At 43.6% G+C, this 23102-nt stretch overlaps 1 protein-coding gene across 3 annotated transcripts in view; it reads left to right on the forward strand.

The window, feature by feature from the left end:
• The window catches only part of CUX1 (cut like homeobox 1), a 273252-nt gene that overhangs the window by 229151 nt on the left and 20999 nt on the right, over positions 1–23102 (forward strand). For 2 of the 3 annotated variants that reach the window (XM_058817802.1, XM_058817803.1), the window contains exons 23-24: positions 5482–5746; positions 10369–12005. The exons of the other annotated variant lie outside the window; for it this stretch is intronic. In XM_058817802.1, coding sequence (XP_058673785.1) covers positions 5482–5746; positions 10369–11077 — 974 coding nt within the window. In that variant the 3' untranslated portion in view covers positions 11078–12005. Of the gene's footprint in view, positions 1–5481; positions 5747–10368; positions 12006–23102 lie in introns of those variants that run through there. 3 annotated transcript variants of the gene reach the window in all.

The raw sequence follows: 23102 nt of genomic DNA on the forward strand, positions 1-23102 counted from the left end.
AAACAAACACACAACTGTGACCGTGTTCACAGGGGTCTGAGGATGAGGGAAGAGACGAGGATCTGACTCCATGTTTCAGAAGGCTTGATTTATTATTTTATGATATATATTAGATTAAAACTATACTAAAAGAATAGAAAAAAAGATTTCATCAGAAATCTAAGCTAAGAATAGAATAAGAAAGAATGATAACAAAGGCTTGTGGCTCGTACTCTGTCTGAGCCAGCTTACTGTGATTAGCCATTAATTAGAAACAACCAACATGAGTTAATCAAAATTCTACCTGTTGCATTCCACAGCAGCAGATAACCATTGTTTACATTTTGTTCTTGAGGCCTCTCAGCTTCTCAGGAGGTAAAATCTTAAGGAAAAGATTTTTCATAAAAGATGTCTGTGACACACAACAAAAAGCCAACCCCAAACCCTAAATATTCACCAGCTGCTGGGGAATCATTGCTGCTTTCTCCTATAGATTAATTACTGAGGCCCTGGTGTATCACTGATAACTTGCCTTACCAAATGAGAAATGTGGGTTTGGGTTATTAGTTAATAGTGCTGCAGCTGGTCACAGATGTTGGGCTGGAAGAACTGAGCATTGATTCCTGGGAAAGCTCCTTGCCAGCCCTGAACTGGTGGCTGCTGGGAGGAGAGAAAAATGCAGCCTTTATAAAAGGCTATTGCAGAATAATGATATTTGAAGCCTTTATAGGGAGGGGTAAGGTGATTGTGTTAATAAAATAAAATTTGTGTTATGCTCACATAAAACAGGGTCATGGGGATGGACCTGTGAGTGCTCTGAGTTGTTACTGGCTATCTAAATAGGAAGTACATCCTGCAAATTTATCCAACTCTCCCCATTTTAAATTCATCACTAAAACCCAGTGGTTCTTCAGAGCCCTGTTTTTAGTATGTTCATGTGATTTTACAACAGAGACTCGTTGGCTGCCATTATCAGCAGTTAACTAATTAATGATATATACATCTCTGGAGCTAGCCCTTAATGATATTAGCACAGACATCATTAATCGTGTACACTGCAAGCTCTGCTGTTGACTGATGTTCTGAAAGCATTTACACATTTGATCAAGAACTTGGTGATTATATTTAAAATTGCAGTGAGGGAGCTTCTGGGAAAATTATAGTCTTGCAGGCTTTTAAGAAGAAATTCAAGCCCTTGTGACAGTAACCAGTATAAAATAAAGCAGTGCAGTATCTTAGCACGTGGATGATCTTCCATGGGGAGTAAAATCCACTTGGGTTTCCCACTTACAACTGTAAACCAAAGGGAATCATGAGGAGTTTTGCTGCATTAGAAACATGGCAGGAATAAAATTGTCAACTAGCTGGGTTTTTATAGCCTCACAGAGAATATTGCCCATAATGCAGCAAAATAAAATAAAAATAATTTAAAAGTGGTACTGACAATATCCTTTCAAAACGATTTTCTAAACTGGATTCTTATCAAATAGTGAGCAATACATATGGTCTGTAGATGGCATCTGAATAGAGATAAGGCCATAAATCATTGAGACTCTGCTCTGAGCTCCTGAACTGTGCAAGTGCTGTCCTCAGAGCAGTCTAAAGTGAATTCAGCCCTGTATTTTCTGCAAAATCCTTTCATGCAGGTAAGGATCCTGTGATTTAACCTTTTAAATTGCTCCAGAGCCACATTAAGAATTTAACTTTCCCTTCAGCTAATGTCAGTTAAAGAACAATGCGACTGGCTCTGCTTCCAGTGAAACATTATTATCAATTATTTCTCTGCCACATTTTATTAAGGGAGTAAATTAATAATTATGATAAAGGTGAACTGCATATCTCTTTTTTTTTTTTTTCCTGTTCCGCCAGTCTGAAGTTTGTGCTATAAATGTCCCTTTTAAGAGGTTCTGAAAATTTGCAATGTACACTAACCAACCTCTTTGGAGGGAGCTGGGGCTTCATGCTCACCAGGCTGAGACATTTGCACACCTTTCCTGCCTTGGAAATGTTCATTCCTCTCATAACCTCGGGGGTGTTGGGCTGCTGGAGCATCACACTCCTCACAGAACAGCACTGCTGTCAGGAGAAAATTGAATTCCCTTTATTTCCCCATTATTTCACTTTTTAATAATCTTGTTCAATACCACATAAGGTAGAAACTATATTAAAAGGGGCTCTGTTTTATCTCAGTGGGCAGCTGTGCAATGGTGTCTGTGGCATCCATAGCTGGGCACACATGGACTGGGGGGGGGAAAGGTGGAATTCAGTCAGCCCCAGACCTTTGCCCAAATTACAGCTGGGTTTCCTTTCTTTATATGTCTCCTGAGAAATGGAGACTGGTCACAGACAAAAACCAAACTTCTCCAAAAATAAAGTGAGTTTGCAGCTTGGATTCCAGTTTGAGCCTTGCTGTCACTGCAGATGTGCTGAATGATCTCCTTACATTGTCTGCACGCAGCACATATGTTTAAAAATAAAAATAAAAATGGAAAAGCTTTTAAAAATGTCATCTAAGTTTCCAGTGACCAGCATTAAAGCCAGAAGTCTGAGTGCTAGTTCTGCCTTTGGCCCAATAGAAGTTTTTCCTGATAGTAGATTATCCTCCAGAATACAATTGCTCTGACAGACCAGTGGGAATCCTCCTCTTTATTTGTATTTTAATGAAATATGTGCTTTTATATCATTTGTTCCATTCACATGAGAGCATCCCAGCTCAGCCAGTGCACCTTGTGGGATGCCAGTATGAGGTTACAGGTGCAGAGGAAGGAACGACATTTTTCCCAAGTTCTCACAGCTCCAGATTGTCCTTTGCTGCTTAAGACAGGAGCTTTGCCCTGCCAGAAATCCCATCCTGTGGGGAGCAGACAAAGGGAGATCCAGCCCATCCTGATCCCTGTGTGTCTCCTGCTGACTCAGTGACCTGACCAAATTCCAGAAACTCCAGTCAGAGGTGGTCTGAGCCCCTGTCACATCTCCCATGCCAGGTTCTGGTTTGTCTTGTGGCCTCCTTGAAGCGGCTGCCCATTGCTGAGCTGATGGATGTTGTCCTCCAGCCTCTTGGTTCTGCTGTGCAAGGAAACAAGGGAGCTTTGGCTGTAGTTTGCAGGTCAATGCAAGTTGGAAATACCACTCAGGAAGGAGTTTTGAGATTAAACACCTTATAGGAATATGAGATTATCTTGCTGGAATTATTAATTCCATGGTTGAAGGTTGTAACAGTTCCTTGAAGACTGCAAAAATAAGGCCAGTGGGTCGTCTTGAAATAATGCAGATTTTATGCAGTTTTACATCTGGTTGGAACAGCTTAAATAGGTGGATTTTTAAAGGAGATTTATTTAAAAAAAAAACACTTTGTTTTTTATGGTTATTTCAAACGTGTGCAGGACTGTATCACGTCAGAGTGATGGATCACGAGCAGCTCACGTTGTGTTCCATATCAGTAATCTTACACAGTAGGCAATCCTCAGGTAATCTGTCATGTTCAGGAAAAACAAAATGTGGGCCATGCAGATACCCCCAAAGGTTACAGAGTGTGTTCAGAATTCACTGCCATGATAGCAAAGCCACAGTGCCAAAGGTCCCACTGGAGGCACCATGGAGAGGGCAGGGGCTGGAAGCACTGGAGCCAGAAAAGCCAGCCAGGCCTGGAGGGAGCCCTGCCAGGAGGCACTGGCTGGGGTTTGAACACTGCAGTTTATGTGATTGCACTGATTTTTTATTCACTGTGCAGCCTCAGCCTGAAGGCAGAGCTGTGGGGAGAGAAAAATTGAATTTTTGAAGAATTTGGTTGCTGACCAGTGTGACTGGCCCCACAGTGTCCCTGGCTCCAACCAGAGCTCCTGGCTCCTGGAGATTTAATGCCTCCTGGATTGATGTCAGGCTGGTATAATCTGCAACTTAATACCCAAGGTTATCAAATTTTAGCTCTTGAGTACGTAAACTCTTAAATATCTGGAAGGTATTTAACAGCCATTAAATATTTTATTGACAAGATTCATCTATATTTGCTGTTTTCAGCCCCCTCATTAGCAATGCTTGTGCATGATACTGCCAGGTGCAGTAAATCCCACCTCTCCAGGCCCAGTGTAAATCAATCAAGTCAGTGACAGCCTTTGCTGGGACTCCTTCCTTGTGGAATTTGCCAGGATAATTCATTCCCAGTCAGGGAGGAAGGTCAGTGGCAGGATCACAGGCTCCTGCCATCAGCCTCACCGAGCCCCTCAGTGCAGGCAGAGCTTTCTTAAAAGTGTCTGTGTTTTGGAAGGAGCTTTGTGTAGGGGAGGAGGCTGCTGGGGGCTGGTTTTCTTTCATAACCTGTCACTGTCTCGGCAGAGAGCTGTCAGGAAAGGCAGCAAACGCCTGATGGTCGTTCAGCCATCCCTGGCATCTCCGGGCTGCAGGCGCCATCGTGTGTTGGAGATGGCTGGGGAAGGCTGGGAATGCTGCAGCTCCACTGCCACAGCCGTGTTTGCCTTCATGTCAGAGACACCTCCGGGTGCACCTGAAGTGTTTCAGTCACCAAACCCCTTTCAGTCAAAACCAGGCACAACTGTCCCAGTCAGGGCCCTGCGTGGGCGCTCGCTCCTCTTGGAGGAGTGAATGTGAAATGAGTCGTGTGAACTGAACCCTGTCATTCGTGTCCCACGTTCATTGTAAAGGCAGGAAACTCTGGCAGGTTTCCAGCTGACTTACCCTCTTTTCTTCTCTTTCTGCCTCCTGCATCCTCCCCTCATTTGGTCTCTGGTGGCACCTCATCCTTCCCATCCCTGCATCCCCACCTGTGACAGTGTTCGCAGGGGTCCCAGGACAAGGGAAGAGATGGGAATCTTGACTCCATGTTCAAAAGGCTGATTTATTATTTTATTATATATATTATATTAAAAGAAAATTATATATTAAAACTATACTAAAAGAATAGGGATTTCATCAGAAGACTAGCAAGGAGTAGAAAAGAATGATAATAAAATCTTGTGACTGACCAAAAAGTCCAAGACAGCTGCTTTCTCTGAAAGCTTTGCAGACCCACCTGCCCCACACACCTGAATGGGATGTTCTGCAGCTTCTGACTGGTCCCATATTCCCTCCTCTCCCCATAGAGGCAAAAAAACCCACCAGGGTAAAAATCTTGGGATGTTTTTAAAGAGAAAGAGGAGGGGAATCGGAGTTAAGTGTTAAATTAATCTTGGAGTTAAGCTGGACTGTGATTGGCCATTAATTAAAAACAACCACATGAGACCAATCACAGATGCACCTGTTGCATTCCACAGCAGCAGATAATTATTGTTTACATTTTGTTCCTGAGGCCTCTCAGCTTCTCAGGAGAAAAGATCCTAACAAAAGGATTTTTCATAAAATATGTCTGTGACACCCACCTGCCGTCTCCATGTTTATCCCTCATCTTTCCCTCTCACAGCAGCAAGTTTCCACCCAAGTTAAAAAGACCCTGATAGATAAGAATCCATTGATTCTATTTGTATTTAGCCCCCTGTGCCTCTCTTTCAGCCTACATGAAGCGGCGGCACAGCTCGGTCAGCGACAGCCAGTCCTGCGAGTCCTCGTCCGCTGGCATCGACTACAGCCAGGGCGCCAGCCCCCAGCCCCAGCACCAGCTCAAGAAGCCCAGGGTGGTGCTGGCACCAGAGGAGAAAGAAGCTCTCAAACGAGCCTACCAGCAAAAGCCATACCCATCACCAAAAACCATTGAGGAACTCGCCACGCAGCTCAACTTGAAAACCAGCACCGTGATCAACTGGTTCCACAATTACAGGTGAGTGCTCCTCAGGGAGGGCTGGGCTTGGCTTTGGCAGGTGCTGCTCTGCCTCAGCAGACTGTGCGGGGTGGTTGTGCAAAACAAGCAGCTCTGACAGCAGGGAGGTTCTCACTAACACAGTGCTAATGCTCCAGACTAATTTTAAGTCATCCCTGAGGAGCAGCTGTACTCACATATTGATGTAAGTGGTGCTTCTAAACAGAAAGTCTGGCTTTTGGGGTGGGCGTGGATGTAGAGATGTCCACTGATGAATATTTATAAAGGCACTGCAGCAGGCCAGGCTGCTCTGTCTGACTCACATGTGCACACGCACAGACACGTGTGGGGTGTGTGGTGGGTGTTGTCCCTGGGTCACTGGGTGGGGAGGACTTGGAAATGTCCTTTATTGGATGCCATCAGAATTGCCCTACTTTTATTGTGTCATTTTTCTGCATGGAAGGAAAAAAAAGGATTTTCTTTTAGGTCTTGAGTCACCCAGCTCTGAAAATAGGCACAGTGTTTGTGCTGTGTTTCTGGGAAGCTTCATGGAGTCCTGAAGGACACAAAACCAATAACCCTGAAATCAGATGTGGCCACAGAGAGGGACTTCTTACAAGGGCCTGGAGTGCCAATACAAGGGGAATGGCTTTAAACAGACAGAGAACAGGGATAGATGGGATATTGGAAGGAATTGTTCCCTGTGAGGGTGAGCAGGCCCTGGCACAGGGTGCCCAGAGCAGCTGTGGCTGCCCCTGGATCCCTGGCAGTGCCCAGGGCCAGGCTGGACAGGGCTTGGCGCAGCCTGGGACAGTGGAAGGTGTCCTGCCATGGCAGGGGGTGGAACAAGGTGAGCTTTTAGGTCCTTTCCAACCCAAACCACTCCAAAATTCTATGATTTATTTCATTGGTATGATTAAATCATTGAGTCCCACTGAAATAAAATATTGGTCTGTTCAGTTCCTCTCTCATTTGAGGAGGAACCTTCTCCACATTTGAGCCCCTGAAGCAGGTTTTGGCCTAGAGACAGTGATAAAAAGAGACAAGGCTGGAATAGCACATAAGAATTACAGGGATTTGAATAAACATATTATCAACTGTGCTTGGGATTGGAAGTCCTAATTAATGCAGCAGACTTTTCTCCAAGAAATTTGTGCTAATGAATATTGAACAGGTACAGTTAAGCTACCAGATTTAATACTATTCTGCTCCTTCACTTGGAGCCAGTAATGTTCCTAATTAGTCCAGATTGCCAAACTTGTTTGTTTTTAAAAACTGCTAGCATTTAAAGGGTAGTTTTTCACTTTAGTCCTTCTCAGCTTTTACCAGGGAAGTTGCTGAAGCCAAAGCAGCAGAGTTTAATGAGCTATCTCAGAAATATTATGCACAATAGTTAAATAATGTTTATAGTAAACAATAAAAAATTTTTTAAAAATCAAGTAATCATATTTCCACTGGATTTCACTGCCTTGAATTCAGTACAGATGCAGCCTCTTTTCATTGCTCAGAGTTCTCCAAATGCAGCCCTCTTCCAATTCCCACTTGCAGGCAATTATACACAAGTTGGAGGGATGCCTATCAAAATATGTTCCCTTCGTCCTGACAGCAAAATGTGCTGTTCTCACTTGGGCAGACGAGCTGGAGCGCTGGTGGCAGTGTCGCCTCCCCCTGGTGGCAGTGTCACCTCCCCCTGGTGGCAGTGTCGCCTCCCCCTGGTGGCAGTGTCACCTCCCCCTGGTGGCAGTGATGCCTCCCCCTGGTGGCAGTGTCACCTCCCCCTGGTGGCAGTGTCACCTCTCCCTGGTGGCAGTGTCACCTCCCCCTGGTGGCAGTGTCACCTCCCCCTGGTGGCAGTGTCACCTCTCCCTGGTGGCAGTGTCGCCTCCCTCTGGTGGCAGTGTCACCTCCCCCTGGTGGCAGTGATGCCTCCCCCTGGTGGCAGTGTCACCTCTCCCTGGTGGCAGTGTCACCTCCCCCTGGTGGCAGTGTCACCTCCCCCTGGTGGCAGTGATGCCTCCCCCTGGTGGCAGTGATGCCTCCCTCTGGTGGCAGTGTCACCTCCCCCTGGTGGCAGTGATGCCTCCCTCTGGTGGCAGTGTCACCTCCCCCTGGTGGCAGTGTCACCTCCCTGGTTAGCAGAGATCCAGCCTTGCTCCAGCCCCACCTTCCCGGGAGGAGGTGCTGACAGCTGGACACAAACCCAGCCCTGTGCAAAGGGGGCAGCACAAGGCTGAGCTCTGAGGGATCTGGGCCTCTCCCAGATGTGCTGCTGGGACACTCCAGGGCTTTCAGAAGCTGTTTCAAGCCTGTTTGGAGCTCTGTGTGCTCTGAGCACTGAAAAATCAAAACACAAACCTGGTTTTTGTTCCCCTTGATAATAATTTTCTTAGCTGTTATGCATGAATTTCTCTGAAATCATGTGGAGGGTGTTGCAGAAAAGGGACAGGTTCCATGTTCTGTGAGGGGAGCAGAGTGTGACTGTTCTGCTGATCATATGTTATAAGAAATGGGTGGTCTTTATTTCAGTCTTCTCTAGGCCACACTTAACTTTATTTATCTCTTTCATACTCTCCCTCAGCCATTTCTTTTCCAAACTGAATTATTTTTTATACAGAACCAGTTCCACATCTCTCACCATCTGCTTGTGCTTTAATACTCATTTTTCTGTAGCTTTAGATAAGGGAGGGCACAGATTTGGACAAGTTTGTCTTGCTGTCTCTTAGGAATCCTGCTGTAGTGATGCTTTTCCTTTCAGATTCAGCCCAAATCTCACTTTCCAAAGGTGGTTGCTATAGCAGGATCTACCTTTATATCCACCAGATGGAAAGCCAGCATTAGCATTTATTTCCTACAGCAAAAAGAAACGCTGGAAAAAAATATCCTCAGCAGGCAAAGAAATAATTCACTTCAGAATATAAATGGGTATAAAGGATTTTGACATGTCTGCAAGCTTCTCCAAGTCTATGGCTTTGCATTCATACCAGTCACATAGCTCCAAGAATATACAATGAATATCCCTTGCTTTGCACTAGTGAAGCACATACAGGACACATCAGAGGCTCTGATGTCTCAAGAATGCTACAGAAAAGCAGGAGAGAGGAATTTCTACCCCACTTCACCTGTGGAAACTGGCACATAAACTCAGTATGCCACAGAAATTATACTATAGACACATCAGGAATGAAACCAGACTTTCTAGAATTGTACTCCAGCACTCTTGGACCCTAAATTCTGAGTGTATTTTTCAATGAACTCTACACAGTGCTGGTTTTGATGTTGTGTGAAGGCTTGTCTGAGGAGCTGCAGCAAACACCCAGGAGATCTCTGATGTTTTTTGTTCCCCTGGTGAAATCCAGCTGGGTGTGTGGATGTCGAGGCCAACACCTTCCCCAGAGGAATGCTCTCTGCAATCCTCTAGCTGCTGTCACCAGGTCATCTTTACCATAAGAATTTAATTACCATGTTAATCAGGAGCCAGACCAGATTCCAGCAGCAATATATTGGGTGTGAATTCCAGGGATTTCCACAGACATGGGTTTGATGTTTGCAGGGCTGTGGTCAGATTCCCAGTGAGGTTCAGAACCTGCTGGAGCTGAGGTATTTTAAATGCCATGCAGGCACGGAGCTCTTACAGCCTCCTCTCCTGACTTGGGGAATGTTACAGAAGCACCATGTTCTGGATCAATGTCCATGCAGGGAGATTTTAGGCATAAATAGAACCTGATAATCAATGTTGCAGGATGCCTGCAGTTAATGGTAATAGAAAATTAATGGTAGCACCTGTGGGCTTCTGTTAGGTGGGTAATATTCTCCTAGGGAAAATTACCCCTAAATCCTTCAGAAGTGTGAGTCAGCGAGTACTGCTGAAATACTCTGTTGCATTTCAAGTAAGTCAATAAGATCAATAGCTTCAAAAGCAGTATTCAGGTGGTGTTCTCCATTTAGCGGAATGTTTTTTCCATTGTGTGCTGTCTTCCACAGCACAGTTAAGGGAAAATAGAAAATCCTTACAGCCATCAGTGCTGGGACAGCGTGTCACTTGTGGTTTGCAGCCCCTTGGCAGTTCTCTGTGGCTAAAACCAAGAGTTTTTAACCTTCACTCTGAAAAATAGTAAGTTCTGGTAAACTCTCCCCAGGCCTGTGGTCCCATCCCTTACCATGGATTATTGGGGCTCCCTCTTGGTTATAAATTAGGAATTAAATGGTGTTCATCACTTCTCCCATGGATGCAGCAGGACGGAGAATAGAATAGTCTAGAATAACTCCCTAACCTGCAGAAAAGTTTACCTAGAGAGATATTAGGAAGTTCTAGGCTTAATAACGGAGCTCTGTGCATTGTGTTTGAAGGTATTGCATTTGAAATAAGCAAGCATTGTTTTAACCAAAGGTACTACTGTCAATATGTTTTTGCTTTGTGTGATTGGTCAAAAAACTTGTAAAGTGAGTTGTAACATTAAGTTCTTTCTCTGCTGCCTGGGATGTGAGCTGATGGCATCTTCCCATTGTCATAACCATGTAATGAGGCTGATGCTGGAAAATCAAACAGCGCAAGGCACGTTCCCAGCAGTCCCGTCCCATTGGTGATTTGGGCCATAGCAGCCTCGCTGCCTCTTCTGAACTCACCCCGTGTCCCTCTCTCGCAGGTCCCGCATCCGTCGGGAGCTGTTCATCGAGGAGATCCAAGCCGGGAGCCAGAGCCAGGCCGGGTCGAGCGATTCCCCTTCGGCCAGGAGCAGCAGGGCGGCGCACAGCTCCGAGGGGGACAGCTGCGACGGCGTGGACGCGGAGGGCCCTCCCGAGGGGAAGCCGAGCGGCCCGGAGGCGGACGAGTTCAGCAATGCGGCCGCCAAGTCTCAGGGAGGGCCCGCCGAGGCGGCTTTCGAGGCGGGGGAAGAGGCACTGCGAGGAGCCAGGCCCTCGGAGAGAGCGGAGCCCGAGAGCCTGGAGGACACCGACGACGAGGGCCGGCCCAGAGCGGCGCCGCGCCAGAGCTCCCCGCCGGCACCACAGCAGCGCCAGGGAGACGCTCTGGAGACACTGCCAAACTCTGCCACGGAAGGGGATGCCTCTACCTCAGCTGCCTCCACCTCAGTCCTTACGGGGGAGAGCTCCTACAAGTCAAAAGAAAGTTCAGAGAAAATCTCCAGTGTGCCAAGTACGAGCTCGACGCCGGGCGCAGGCTCGCAGAAATCCAACTCTCTGCAGAGCTTGTTCGGCTTCTCGGAGGCGGCGAGCTCCAGGAACACGCGAGACAGCTCCCTGAGGAAAAAGAAAGCGGCCAACTTGAACAACATCATCCACCGCTTGGAGAAGGCCGCCAGTCGGGAAGAGGCCGTCGAGTGGGAGTTTTGAGATTAAACTGGCCCAACTCGGGAGAGCTGGGAAGTCAAACTGGACCTCTACTGGTTTTATTGTGTTCGCACTTAACCGCCCTGCGGGCCACAGGGCAAAAACGCCATAGGCCAAGGTGCATATAGAAATCAAAAAGAAAAAAACACAAAAAAAAAAAAAAAAAAAAGAAAAAAAAGGAGCGTTAAGCCCAATTTATGTTTGTGTTTTCGAGGAAGAAAACTGAAATGTGTAGTCAAGCTTTTTTGTACCCTGAAGTGTTTTTATTATTGCCCTAAGTGATTTCCACAATTTCTGGAATAACTCATACAGCTTTGCCTTGTGCCCTCCTCTTTGGTGTGGGGCTTTAAAAAAATGAAAAACAGGAAAAAAAAAAAAAAAACTAAAAAAAAAAATCCTTAAAAAAAATCAAACCCACATATTAAAAGGGGGCTTTTTATCTGCCATCTAATGGCTACAGAGCGATAATACACTATTATCTTCTTAAACCAGGAAAAAAGGGGAGATTTTTCAAGAAAAAGAAAAAAAAAGAAAGTTTTTTGTAGCTGTTCAGTTGCCACTAAGAGATTGCACAGTCAACCGACTCTAAACACACTAGTTTGGATTCCTACGTATTTTCAAGAAAAGAAAAGAATCTTGTTGTTTGAAACTTTGAATTAAAAAAAAAACACATTTACTCCACATATTTTTTAACAAAACAAAAAAAAAGTCACATCAGGAAAATATCTTAATTTGTGGTAGCTGACTTAGTGTTTTCTTGTAAGTGAAATAGAATATTGACACGTAGTGCACATTGTTTCATAGCTTTAACTGATTCTGGTCTTTTGCAGCCCAGAATTTGTTTAATACACTCCATTTTAGGCCAAATCAGGACAAAAAAAAAAAAATCTGAATCTAGGTATTTTATAATCTGCTTTTTAACCTCTAACCACAGAGCACGCTGATCAGACCTCATATCTGGGAGGTTTAGGAGACAACTTAGAAGCAGCATGTACTTGATCATTTCACTTGGTTCGTAGTGTAGAGGATTTCCTTTCAGCAAAGACAGATCGCTCCAAAAACGTTGGCCAGTAACATTTCAGCCTGCTACTTGGGGGCCCAGCCCGTATCCCCAACATTCAGCTTACCTGGAATCCTTGGGAATGCATTCACGTGTCCGATTGCTGTCACACACCACTAAGAGGGACTGGAGCTGCCGCAGATCCAGCCCTTTTCCTGCTGTCGGTGGCCATTTACTGACTCTCTTCCCACCACGAGCACTGATTTTAAATATGTTTTAGTTGTGGGAAGCTCCTTTTTTTGTGTGGATAAAGAGTACATGGCATAAAGAGACCAGACGGGCTCTCACCGGGGTGGAAGCAGCCCAAGCTCGAAACCAAAACCTTCGTGCTCTCGAGTCCCAGTGCAGCCCGTTCTGCCCTGCAGAAATACAGCCTTTTCCCATTATTTTATGCACAGGTTAGGGCTGATCAAAGTACAAATCCAATTCTAACTTGTCTCTAACTCCTCCTGTTGTCTATATGTATATGCGTGAGCATAGAGGTGCGTGGAAGGATGTGTGTGCGTGGGTGTGTGCGTGCAATTTTATACGTCTGTGTATTTTCTTACGTACTTGTGCACACATAGAGTGCATTACTGCCACCTTTTTTCAATAAGCTGTTTTATCAGTTATGGCTTCTACAAGTTTGCTAATTTAGACTCCTTTATTGCCATATCTTTAAAACTAACAATAGATGATTTCGGAATATATATATATATATAAATATATATATATATAATTTTTTTTTGCTTATTTATAGGTGCTGTATTTTATTATCTGATTGTTAGGAAGGGATGAAAGGGGGCAAATATTCTTTAGAGGGATAGACTGCCGGCAGTATTGGGTATAATTTACAAGATGTAGTTGTCATACTGTATATTATTGATTGAAGACTTTTTTGACCGTATTGTGTATCATTGAACTTTTGTCTTAGGTCAGCATCTTTTTGATGACACTTTAATGGTGCATTCATTACTTCTTAAGTTTAATTAATATTACTTTTCTGATTTTGGGGGAGGGAGGGATGGGGGAGAGGAGTTCCGACTTTAAAGGTATGTTCCCAATATTACACCTCAGTGTGCTTGTATTAATTCATTAGTAGGATTTTTGACTGTAAGATGTGAAACCACATTTCTTGCATGATGTTTTAGAACTTATGTATTTCATTTACAGTCTCTTAACATGCGACAGCAGCACTTAGCGCAAGTTTTCACAAATTTAAGAATCAGTACACTAAAATCCATCCTTCTCATGACTAAGGAAAGAAGGCTCTAGGAGGCTGAAAGGCAGGGACTTATTTCTGATTTTCACTGCTAGCTGTTTCAGGATTCCTCCTTGGGTAACTGGGGACTCGTGGTGCGAAACTGAAGCTGAGGAAGGGAGAGGGAGCAGCTGCCCCTTTGTGTGCTGAGCTGAGGGACAGTGGCAGTGACAGACACCAGGGAGTGGCAGCACTGCTGGGAGCGGGGTGAAGCCAAGGGTGACCTCTCTGTACCTGTCCAGTGTCCTGGTGTGACTTCCAAAGCACAGCTCCGTGGAGAAGCACGTCCTGGTAGGAGTTCACATACCTTAGTACAAGTCACAACGAGCTGCATCTCCAGCCAAGAGCAAAACTTCTGCCCAGAGGACGCAGATATTTTCTTAGGTTCTTTAATTGTTTTTATTTTTTTTTCTTCGTTGTTGTTTGGTTCAGGTTGGGTTTTTTAATTAATTCTAGGCAATACACTTGCCAGTCTGTTCCTACTGTCCTTGTCTGCTGATTTGAGACCCAGGTGCTGGATGCAGTCAAGTGGTTACTCTCAGCTTTCTCCATAGTGAGGGGTTTTTTTTTCTGTTTGATGATTTTATTTTGTTTTTTAAGTTAATATTCCCCAAACTGTTCTTGTGCCTGTGTCTATCTGATTGCATTCCATGATGCTTACTGAGAGCTCTGGCTGCATTGTACGACAGCAGAACTGTATTCACAGGTCGCACACAAATGCAGCACTTAAGGTCAATCTCTCTTCTTAATAAGCAATACGTAAGTGCCTTGAAACATATCTTCTTTTTTTTTTTTTTTTTGTCCTTTTTCCTGTTTATTTTTGGTTTGCTTTTCAGGTTTCCACTAGTTCTTTAGGATTCTTTAGCATCTGCCTGGTTTTTAATGCTGTAATGATTTTTAAAAAGCATATCTGTAGCTTGCCCTAGAGGAAATATTTCTTTCATAACACTAACTGTTAATTCTGAGCTCAGTTATTCCATTTGAGTCATGTAATTTTGCTGGTTAAAGACAGCTTTCAGAAGTCAGAAGTCACTCCATCCTGCCAAGCGTTATCATTGGGATCTATTATAAAATTAATCAAATAAAATGCTGTCAGTATTTCCTATATTTTTGGCACTTTATTAATGGCTTAGCTCCTTTTGCTGTTTCATATTTAATGATCTGTGTTGAATGTGGATTAGCCTGCTGAGATGCTGTTGGGGTGATCTCCTGCCCAGGGTCCCTTTGGGTTCCTTGGTGACCCCCTGGGCCAAGAAGCACCCTCAGACCTGGAGCTCAGAGATGCTCCTGGGCTTTGTCCCAGTGTTTAGCCAAGGTCACAGCTGCTTTTCTGTTCCAGTGGAAAGTAGGATGGGTTAGTTGAACTACTGCTGATGTTTCTCGGGTTGGACATGAGTTACTTGCTGGTGTTTCTGGCCAAGGCCCCCCAATTTAGAGGCTGAACTTACACTGCAAGGTGTGAGAGATAGTTGGGATCAATTTGGAACTCACCCTTAGGAGGAAAATGTGCTTTGGAATAACTTTTTTGTTTTTTTTAATGTAATTCAAAGGATAAAAAGTTGAAGGAGAAGAAATGCCAAAGAGCAGCACAGTGGCTGTCATCCCTTGGGTGCTGATTCCAGGGGAAGGGAATGTGTGAAGGGATGACATGGGGCTCATCTCCCAGGGCAGCAGAGCCCTCGTTGCTGACGTTTCTTTTCCTGATGGATAAAAGCAGTGTTCAGGAAATCCATCATGCCAGATTCTGTTTTTCCTGAGGTTCTTTAAAAGCATTTTATTTTCTCTCTCTCTTTCCAGTTCCCTGCTCTTATCAATGCTGTGCGTGAAGGGCCAGGGCTGTTTTAATAGAAATAACATTTATATTGCAGTTAAATTGTTGATTTTTCTCTCTGGATGATTAGAGAAGGAAAAAGAGTGCAGTGCTTTGTTTGCTAAAAGCCAGGAAAGAATATCCCCTGGCAGAAGGGTCATGCAGTGGAATTGTCAATACACTTCCATTTTTCAGGATACAGATTTCAGACAAGAGCATTGTAGATGTTTATTGGCAGAAATGCATTTAATTACAGTTGCTTTTGATGCCATAAAATTTGACCATTTTATTTATTCATCAGTGAAATGCCTATGAATAGAGCCACCCTTTAAAGGAATCCATATCAGTGCACTCTGCCCATATCATGAATTGGTGAGTCCTTTACTAATAAACTTCTTGCTGTAATAAGAAAGATCTATATTACAGTTAAAGAGAAAAAAAAAAGTATGTGCCTTTCTCATTAGCTAAAAGATCTCTGCATTATTTTTATGTAACTTGTTGATATGGGATTGGTGTAGAGCAGGGGGACCATGAACACCACAGAATTCTATGCAATATTTTCCAATCCAATTACTTAAAAGTCCCTATTTTTCAATCCTTTAACAGCAAAAATAGTAAGTTAGAGAAGTGCATCATGCTGGTGGTAATTCAAATTGCAAAGGCTGATAAATTGACATAAAATAGAATTGAGGGAAATGTGACAAATTAATGTGATGAAATCATGGAAAATGCTAACAGTGGTTGCAGTCCCTACAAGCACAGCTGCTGTCAGAAGTCTGTAATCTTCCATTTTAAAATTAATAATTTCCAGTATTCTTAAAGCTTTTATGAATAAGAATGCTCCTGGCAAAAACAAGGCAGGTTAGAAAGAAGGGGAAAAAAAATCACATTTTGAAATTATGAGAATACACAAAAAAAAAGTAATTGGGTTTGGACACTTTGCACTTGCATCCAAAATGTTTTATTCCAGTTGAAATGCCACAGTAATCTGTGCCTTCAGCAGGGCTGAGAGAGATCAGTAGCTTGGCAGTTTGTTGCAGACTGAAAGTGGAGTGTTGACATTTTTACCTGCACATGGAGGGCACTATTTTTGCTCCATTTGCCTCTTCCTACAAAGGAGTTCCTGAAATTCTCTGATTTCCTCTTCACCCCGTGGATGTTCTCTGTCTTCAGCCTTGAGTGTGGCTGAGCTCCTCTTGGAGACTCAGGAACAAGAGAAGGAAAGTTGGTTCTTAGGTGGGGACTGGATTGAACATTCCCTAACACCAATTCAAGGCTTTCCTGTGAGTGTGTGGCAGTTCTGGCCCTGGTGTGACCAGCTGGTTGGAGCCTCTTATCCCTGAATTTAACTCACATAAAACATTGGACTGGGTTGATTCCTGTGTTGTTCTGCCTTCCCCTTTCTGCTCTGTGAACATCATTGTCTTTGTGTTGCATATACAATCAACTTTTCTGAGAATTTAAAAATTCTGTGCAAAGGAAAGACCTCCCCCTACCACAACCCCAGCAATTTAAAGTCTGGTTTTAAATTGCAAGGAGAATCACTGGCATGAGAAGTACAAGATCTGAATTTCTTTTCTGATGTAACCTTTGTAGTTCAAAAGGGGTGTAGCAGTCCCTGTCTCCTTCACATATATTTGAGCTCTGAAATGTAGAAATATAATTTCACCAACTTCTTCTTTCCTCCCCATCTCTTTTATAGGATATATTGACTATGCCATATATAAAGTGTAGTTAATAATGGACTTTATAGCAAGAAAAGCTCTTTAAACCATGCCTAGGGACGGATTTGTCCTACATGACCAGGTCATGGACTATACCCTTCCCTATTAATATGCAAGGATAAAATGGTTTTATGCTCTGAACGTGAAATTTATCCTTTTGGAGAAGATTAGCGTTAGGCCTGTGCACTTAAGTTTTCAGAAAGCCTTAAAAACAGGTGTGTAAGTGGTGCCATCTCTGTCCTCAGGGATGATTTCCCCCCAGCCAAGTGGTACTGTGGCATATTTAATAGCAGTTATTAGTTATAAGGTCATTTTCCAGTTGAAGAAAGTCATTCATTGAACTTTATTAGTGAGTCCCTGGCTAGCATCCTCTGGTACAATCCAGCACCTGCTTTTCCCAAACCTGGGCATCCATATCCATCCCAAAATCTTTGTTTCTCTGTGATATCTGTGTTTCTACAACTCTTGTGAATGGAAAAAACCCTAATGGGATTCCTGAACTTCGTTTTCATTCCTATTCACAAACATCTTCTGGCACTAAGTGCATTAAAAGGAAAAGCCTCCTTTTAAAAAACTAAGATTATTGTATTTTGTCCTTGTCCAGCTCTTCTATAAAGGTCAGTTCTGCCAGTTTCAAGCTTGCTTTACTCACAGTGGTGTTGGGAGATTTTAGCCACAGTTCTGTAGATTTCCTATTATTAAATCTGTTGGTTTGATCACATCAGTTCAGTTCCTTTGGACTTTGAACCAGCTGAGTGCAGAGAGAGCAGCTGAATCCTTTACCATAACAAAACAGTGCAGCAAAGTGCATACCCCTGTGATGCCTTTGGCCTTCTGTTTGAATTCCAGAGATATTTGTAATACATGGTACAGTCTTCATCCAAAGTTCTTTGGAAATGGAAGAATTTCCTGCTGTTGTGGTGCCACATCTGATTTTTGCACAGTTCCTGTGTAATTCCTGGTAGTGTCACAACAGCACAGCCTCTCTCTTAGCAGCAAGCAGAAGAGTTGTGTTCTCTTCTGTCTGTGAGGGTAATTATTATGCATTTTTGGGAGTTGTGAAATGTGTCTCTGTGCATCATTCCAGGGTGGAAAAGCCCCTCTGTGTATTTAGCATTTGTGTGCTTGGTCTTAATGGAGCAGCAGAATCACTGCAGCCAAATTTGTGAAATCGTTTGGGATGTAGGTGAGCAAAGGCTTAAAACCAAGATGTATTTTAATGGGCAGAGGATGCCATTCCCCCCTTGTCAGATCCATTCCCTGCTGTAAAGAGGGGATTAGCCACTGGAGAGACCAGGCTGCTGGAGATGCATGGGTTTAGCTATTGAGGACAGGGGAGATCATGCTCAGAATACATAAAAATGATCCCAAGGGTCTGAGATGTGCAAGAGCCAAGGAATGGGAAAGGAGGGGTCAAACCTTGTCTGTAGGTTTGGCTTCCTGCAGGAAGTTCATATCCCAAATACTTGCACGTGTGTAGTGCTCTCTCCTTTATCAATGTACAGTGGACAGTAAAGACATTTTTAAAACAATCACAAAACCAGCTGATGAAATAAATTCAAGCCAAGTATAGAATTAAAGCAGGCAGCTCAGCCTTGCTCTCCCTTAGCTGAAAATTCAAGTGTTTGTAGGAATGAGGTAGAAATTTTCTGTTAGGCAGCTCCTCTTGGAAGGTGAGTGTCTGTGCTTTCAAGAGAATAAATAAAACTTGGCACTTGACTTGCTCTGAAGTACAATCTTGTCTCCAAGTAACTAGGAAAAATATTTTTGCAATCAGTCTTTCAATCAGACTTCCCTGGCTTTTATTAGCTTGTGTTGGACCCTTTGTACTGTTTTGATGTGTTATTTATATGTGGGTAAGTTATTACTAGCTTTAAAAGTGTTTCCAAAGGACCTGGTTACCTCTGGATGCTGGCACAGGTGATGCAGGGAGTACTTGAGCATCTGGTTTGGAAAGGAGGAGCGTGGGGAATAGGCAAGGTCACATCTGCATTGTACTTTTCCCTTCCCTTGATCAGGGCTTCCATTTCCTTCTCACCTTCTCTAGAGAGATGGAGTTCATGGGTCATTCCTTTTTTTTTCTGTGGGAGAAAGATTTTAGTCGAGCTTGAAATTATTTTATTTTCACTCCATAGGCATATCATCAAAAATCCTGTGTGTTGCCACATTTCCCATTAAGTCTTTAGGATTTGCTTCCTGGAATTGACTCTTTCACTTTCTCTACTTGGAAAGCTATGTGCCTTATTTCCTAATCTCTTCATGGAGAATAATCTAAAGCACAGTGATCTGGCTTGCAGCATTCCCAGACTCTTTTCATTTATTTTTGGGGGGAGCAAACACTGGTGGAGCACTGGCAGGTGCTTGGCCCCAGGCACATCCAGCACTGTGTGAGGAGTCTTTGTGCAATAGAAACTCTGGGGCTGTGCCTGGGGGGTTCCTGTCCCACAGCCAGTGAGGGTGAGCTCTCCTTCAGGGCCATTCACACTCCTGGGGGGAAAGAAAATCCCTGTGGGTTCCTTCCAGCAGCTCTTGGGACAGGACTGAGCCGTCAGCCAGCAGTTGATGCTCACAGAGCTCTCACAGGTGTGTGAGTGTCCAGGAAACCCCCGTGGCAGCTCCTCTGTGCCATCAGTCACAGCTGCTGTCCCCACTGCCACTCCAGGGCCCTGCTGGCTCTGGGCTGAGGCTGTCCAGCCATTCCAGCTGGGGTTTGTTTGGGGTTGTGCACAGCAGGCACCCCCAGCCCTCCCTCCCCGAGCTCGCTCTCTCTGCAGCATCAGAAGGTGAAATACACAGAGGTGCTTTGGGATTAGGACAACAATCCAAGATTTCCTATTGATGAGATTCATTTGTAACAGTTTCTTTTTTGAGGTTTGGCTTTTTGTTGGGTAGAACCACAACGGGAGTATTTACATATCATTGGTTTGGGTTGGAAGGGAACTTGAAGCTCATCCTGTTCCAACCCCCTGCCATGGGCAGGGATTCCCCACTAAACCAGGTTGCTGTCCCCTAAATGGATGTTGGAGAAAGCTTGGGATTTCCTAGAGATGGAGCAGGTGGTGTTGGCTCATAGTATCCATATCATTGTGCCCCAGTTGTGTTTTCTAGAGCAATCTTTTTTCTTTTTTTTTTTTAAGAAAAAAAAAGTATTTTATCTAAATGCCTAATAAATAATATTATTTAAATAGTTTTTAAAATAATTTAGGACTGAGAATAAGAAGCCTCAGTTGTGAGAGAAGAGACTTAAAATATACAGAGAGAGAAAATACCCTGAGCCTCCTAGAGCCTCTACTGAGAATTTGCTAAAGACACAGAGCCCCTGGTCAGAGCACATTGCAATTCACTCACAAGTGTTCATTTAAAATGAGAGACTGGTTTCCTGTGATGTTCATCTTTGTTGGCATATGTTTGACTTTCTGAATTCAGAGCTGATTTCCTTCTCATTCAAAAGCTGGTCAAGGGAAAAAAAAATATTAAAAAAAAAAAAAGGCAAACTTGTGCAGCAGCAACTTTTGCTGGTGTGAGCTCTGGAAATCCACCTTGTGCTTTGTGTGTGGCACACAGCGGTGGCTCAGTTGTGCTGCTGTGTCCAGACAGGCTTTGCCCTGGCCAGGTGGCCCTGGGGAGCAGCAGAGCAGCCCCAGATCCAGGCAGGAGAAGGATGGGCAGGCTCCAGCTGTGCCAGTCCCCTGGCATTGGCAGAGGGAAGGATGGGCAGGCTCCAGCTGTGCCAGTCCCCTGGCATGGGCAGAGGGAAGGATGGGCAGGCTCCAGCTGTGCCAGTCCCCTGGCATGGGCAGAGGGAAGGTGCTGGGCCAGCTGCAGGGCACTTCTGTGGCTTGGGAAGCAAATTTGCACTTTGCCTTTCGAGGGTGTCCCACTTAAAGATAAAAAACCATCCGGCGAATTTCCCACATCAGGTTCTTTTTCCTTCTGGTGTAGTCCAAAAAGAAACTGAAAATGAGAGTAAAGAAAGCCCTAGTGTAATGTTGGATCAGCTCTGCCAAACAAAAGGTTGTTCCTCTTGGAATACTCTATGCATTTCTGTGGTGAAAAGCATTTTCTCCCATTCCTTGCTGGAAATGCTGTGAGAATGTCACACATACAAATTTGGACATTGATCCCAAAGCAGATGGAGGCTGGGGAGGGGGGGATGTTCTTTTTTTTTCTTTTTTTTTTTTTTTCTTTTTTTTTTTTGTTTTTTAATTGTTTCCCTCATGTCCCTTTTCATTTTTATTTTGTTTTTAATTAAAAAATTAACTCTTTGCATTTGTGCAATAACTACTTGCCATGAGAATGGGCAGACCTTGGAAATGCCCCGACTACTAACACAGCACAAGATGAACTCGAACAGAAAGTGGTGTACTTTTTCCTGAGAACTTTTTTTTTTTTTTTTTTTAATAATAAGCTCAGTTTTTACCCCAGTGTATTGTGGTGTCTTACATTTTTAGCAGTATTTTATATTTTTTCTGTAACGCACTAAGTCTTAGATGTTTTTAGAGCTTGTTTGTTATATTCACAATCACGGATTTTAAAAAAGAAAAAAGAAAAAAGAAAAAAAAAAAAAGATCCTCACAAAGACCCAATTGACCAAAAAAAAGAAAAAAAGTGTCATTTTTTTTGTACAAGTAGCTTTGAGAAGCCCACATTGTGTTGCTGTGACTCATCTTTTGTAACATTTTATTTCTTGGTATTTGTTTAAACATAAAAAAGTAAGAGTTTATCTGGCTGGCAGTGCAGGGCAGCGCTCCCTCGTCAGCAGAGGCATTGTTTCTGTCTTTGTTTGGTTTAGCCATAAAATGTTTGTTCTCAGCACTGTACAACGGTCCCTATATGATATGGAGAAGCAATATCACTGTATGAAACTCACACGATGTATTATTATTATTATTCACTAGCACCCTAGGTGTGATAATTGAAGTAAATATCTTTTATACAAACACAATTCCGTGTGGGCTGTCTTTTATTGAGGTGAGACCTGAGTCCAAGCAGCAAACATTTACATTGTGCTTCTGGTGTTGGTGATGATCACAGGGATGCTTTGGTGGGATTTGTGTTTGGCCAGGGGAGGGAAATTTACTTTTTGTGTATCAGTTCTGTGGGGAGTGTGTGTGTGGTTCCAGTATCTTAAATATTGAACTGTTAGATGTGCAAAATGCTCAGTGAAATCCAGTCAGTGTGAGGTGGGCACCCAGCTTTACAGACAGAAAATGCATATTTGGGGTCTGAGACTGCCGAGGGGAATTGTTTTGAGCACCACAGCAACATATCAACTAATTAAAAAGGAAAAAAAAAGTCAGTTACCTGAGGTTGGAAATGCTTTAGTCTCAGAAATGAAAATGTCAAAGAATTTTCCCAGCTATTTGGCTCACTGTTTATTTTTACAGGTCCTTTACAGGAAAATAAATTCCTCATTTAGTGCCTTATGGGATGTTCCTATAAATACTCTCAGTATTTACAGAGTGAGGGGCTTGGTAAGGAACAGATGCTGGAATCTGTCGGTGGGATTGTGTTTTCAAAAGTAGTGGAAGAAATCATTTTTTGGATGCCCTGGGTGTCAGGCAGAGGATGTGTGTGTGTGTCTGTGCTTACCTGGGTGCTCTCTTTCCCCTGCTCATGTCTGTTTTTTGTGAATTGAAGTTTATTTTGGGGCAATAACCTTGTTTTCCACCATCTCCTGCAGAACATCCCTGACACATTTCTCCTACCAGGCTCTCCTGAGCCCCCATTTGGAGTCTCCTGTGGAACAGGAGTTTTGGGGGGCCAGGTGGGATATTTGCTGTGGTTCTGTGCTGGAGAGCAGAGTCAGGCTGGGATTTCCCACCCCACTTTGCTCCATGTTGGTGTCCCGTTGTGTCTTTGCCATCTTCAGTTCTGCAGTTGTGGGGGAATTCTCCTCAAAATGTATTAAAATTGCTACTGAATGCCTTCATTTCATTACAAATGTGCATTTTCTCATTTTGAAGCATCTGACAGGTTGTTCCACAGGATGGAAAGCTTCATGGTTTAACACTTTTTATTTTTTCCCCTTCTCTTTAATAACTAGTCCAACTGTTGATTGCTATAAATGGTATTATTGTGTATAATTTGACCATAATTTTTTTAAAACCTGATGCTAAACAGCTAGACTTTTAAAATGCCATGCCTCAGGTAGGTTAATTTGTGTATTTGTAACCTGCACTTTCCTTCAGGTG

The sequence above is a fragment of the Ammospiza caudacuta genome, chromosome 20, assembly GCF_027887145.1.
Source record: "Ammospiza caudacuta isolate bAmmCau1 chromosome 20, bAmmCau1.pri, whole genome shotgun sequence".
NCBI classification, from domain to species: Eukaryota; Metazoa; Chordata; class Aves; order Passeriformes; family Passerellidae; genus Ammospiza; species Ammospiza caudacuta.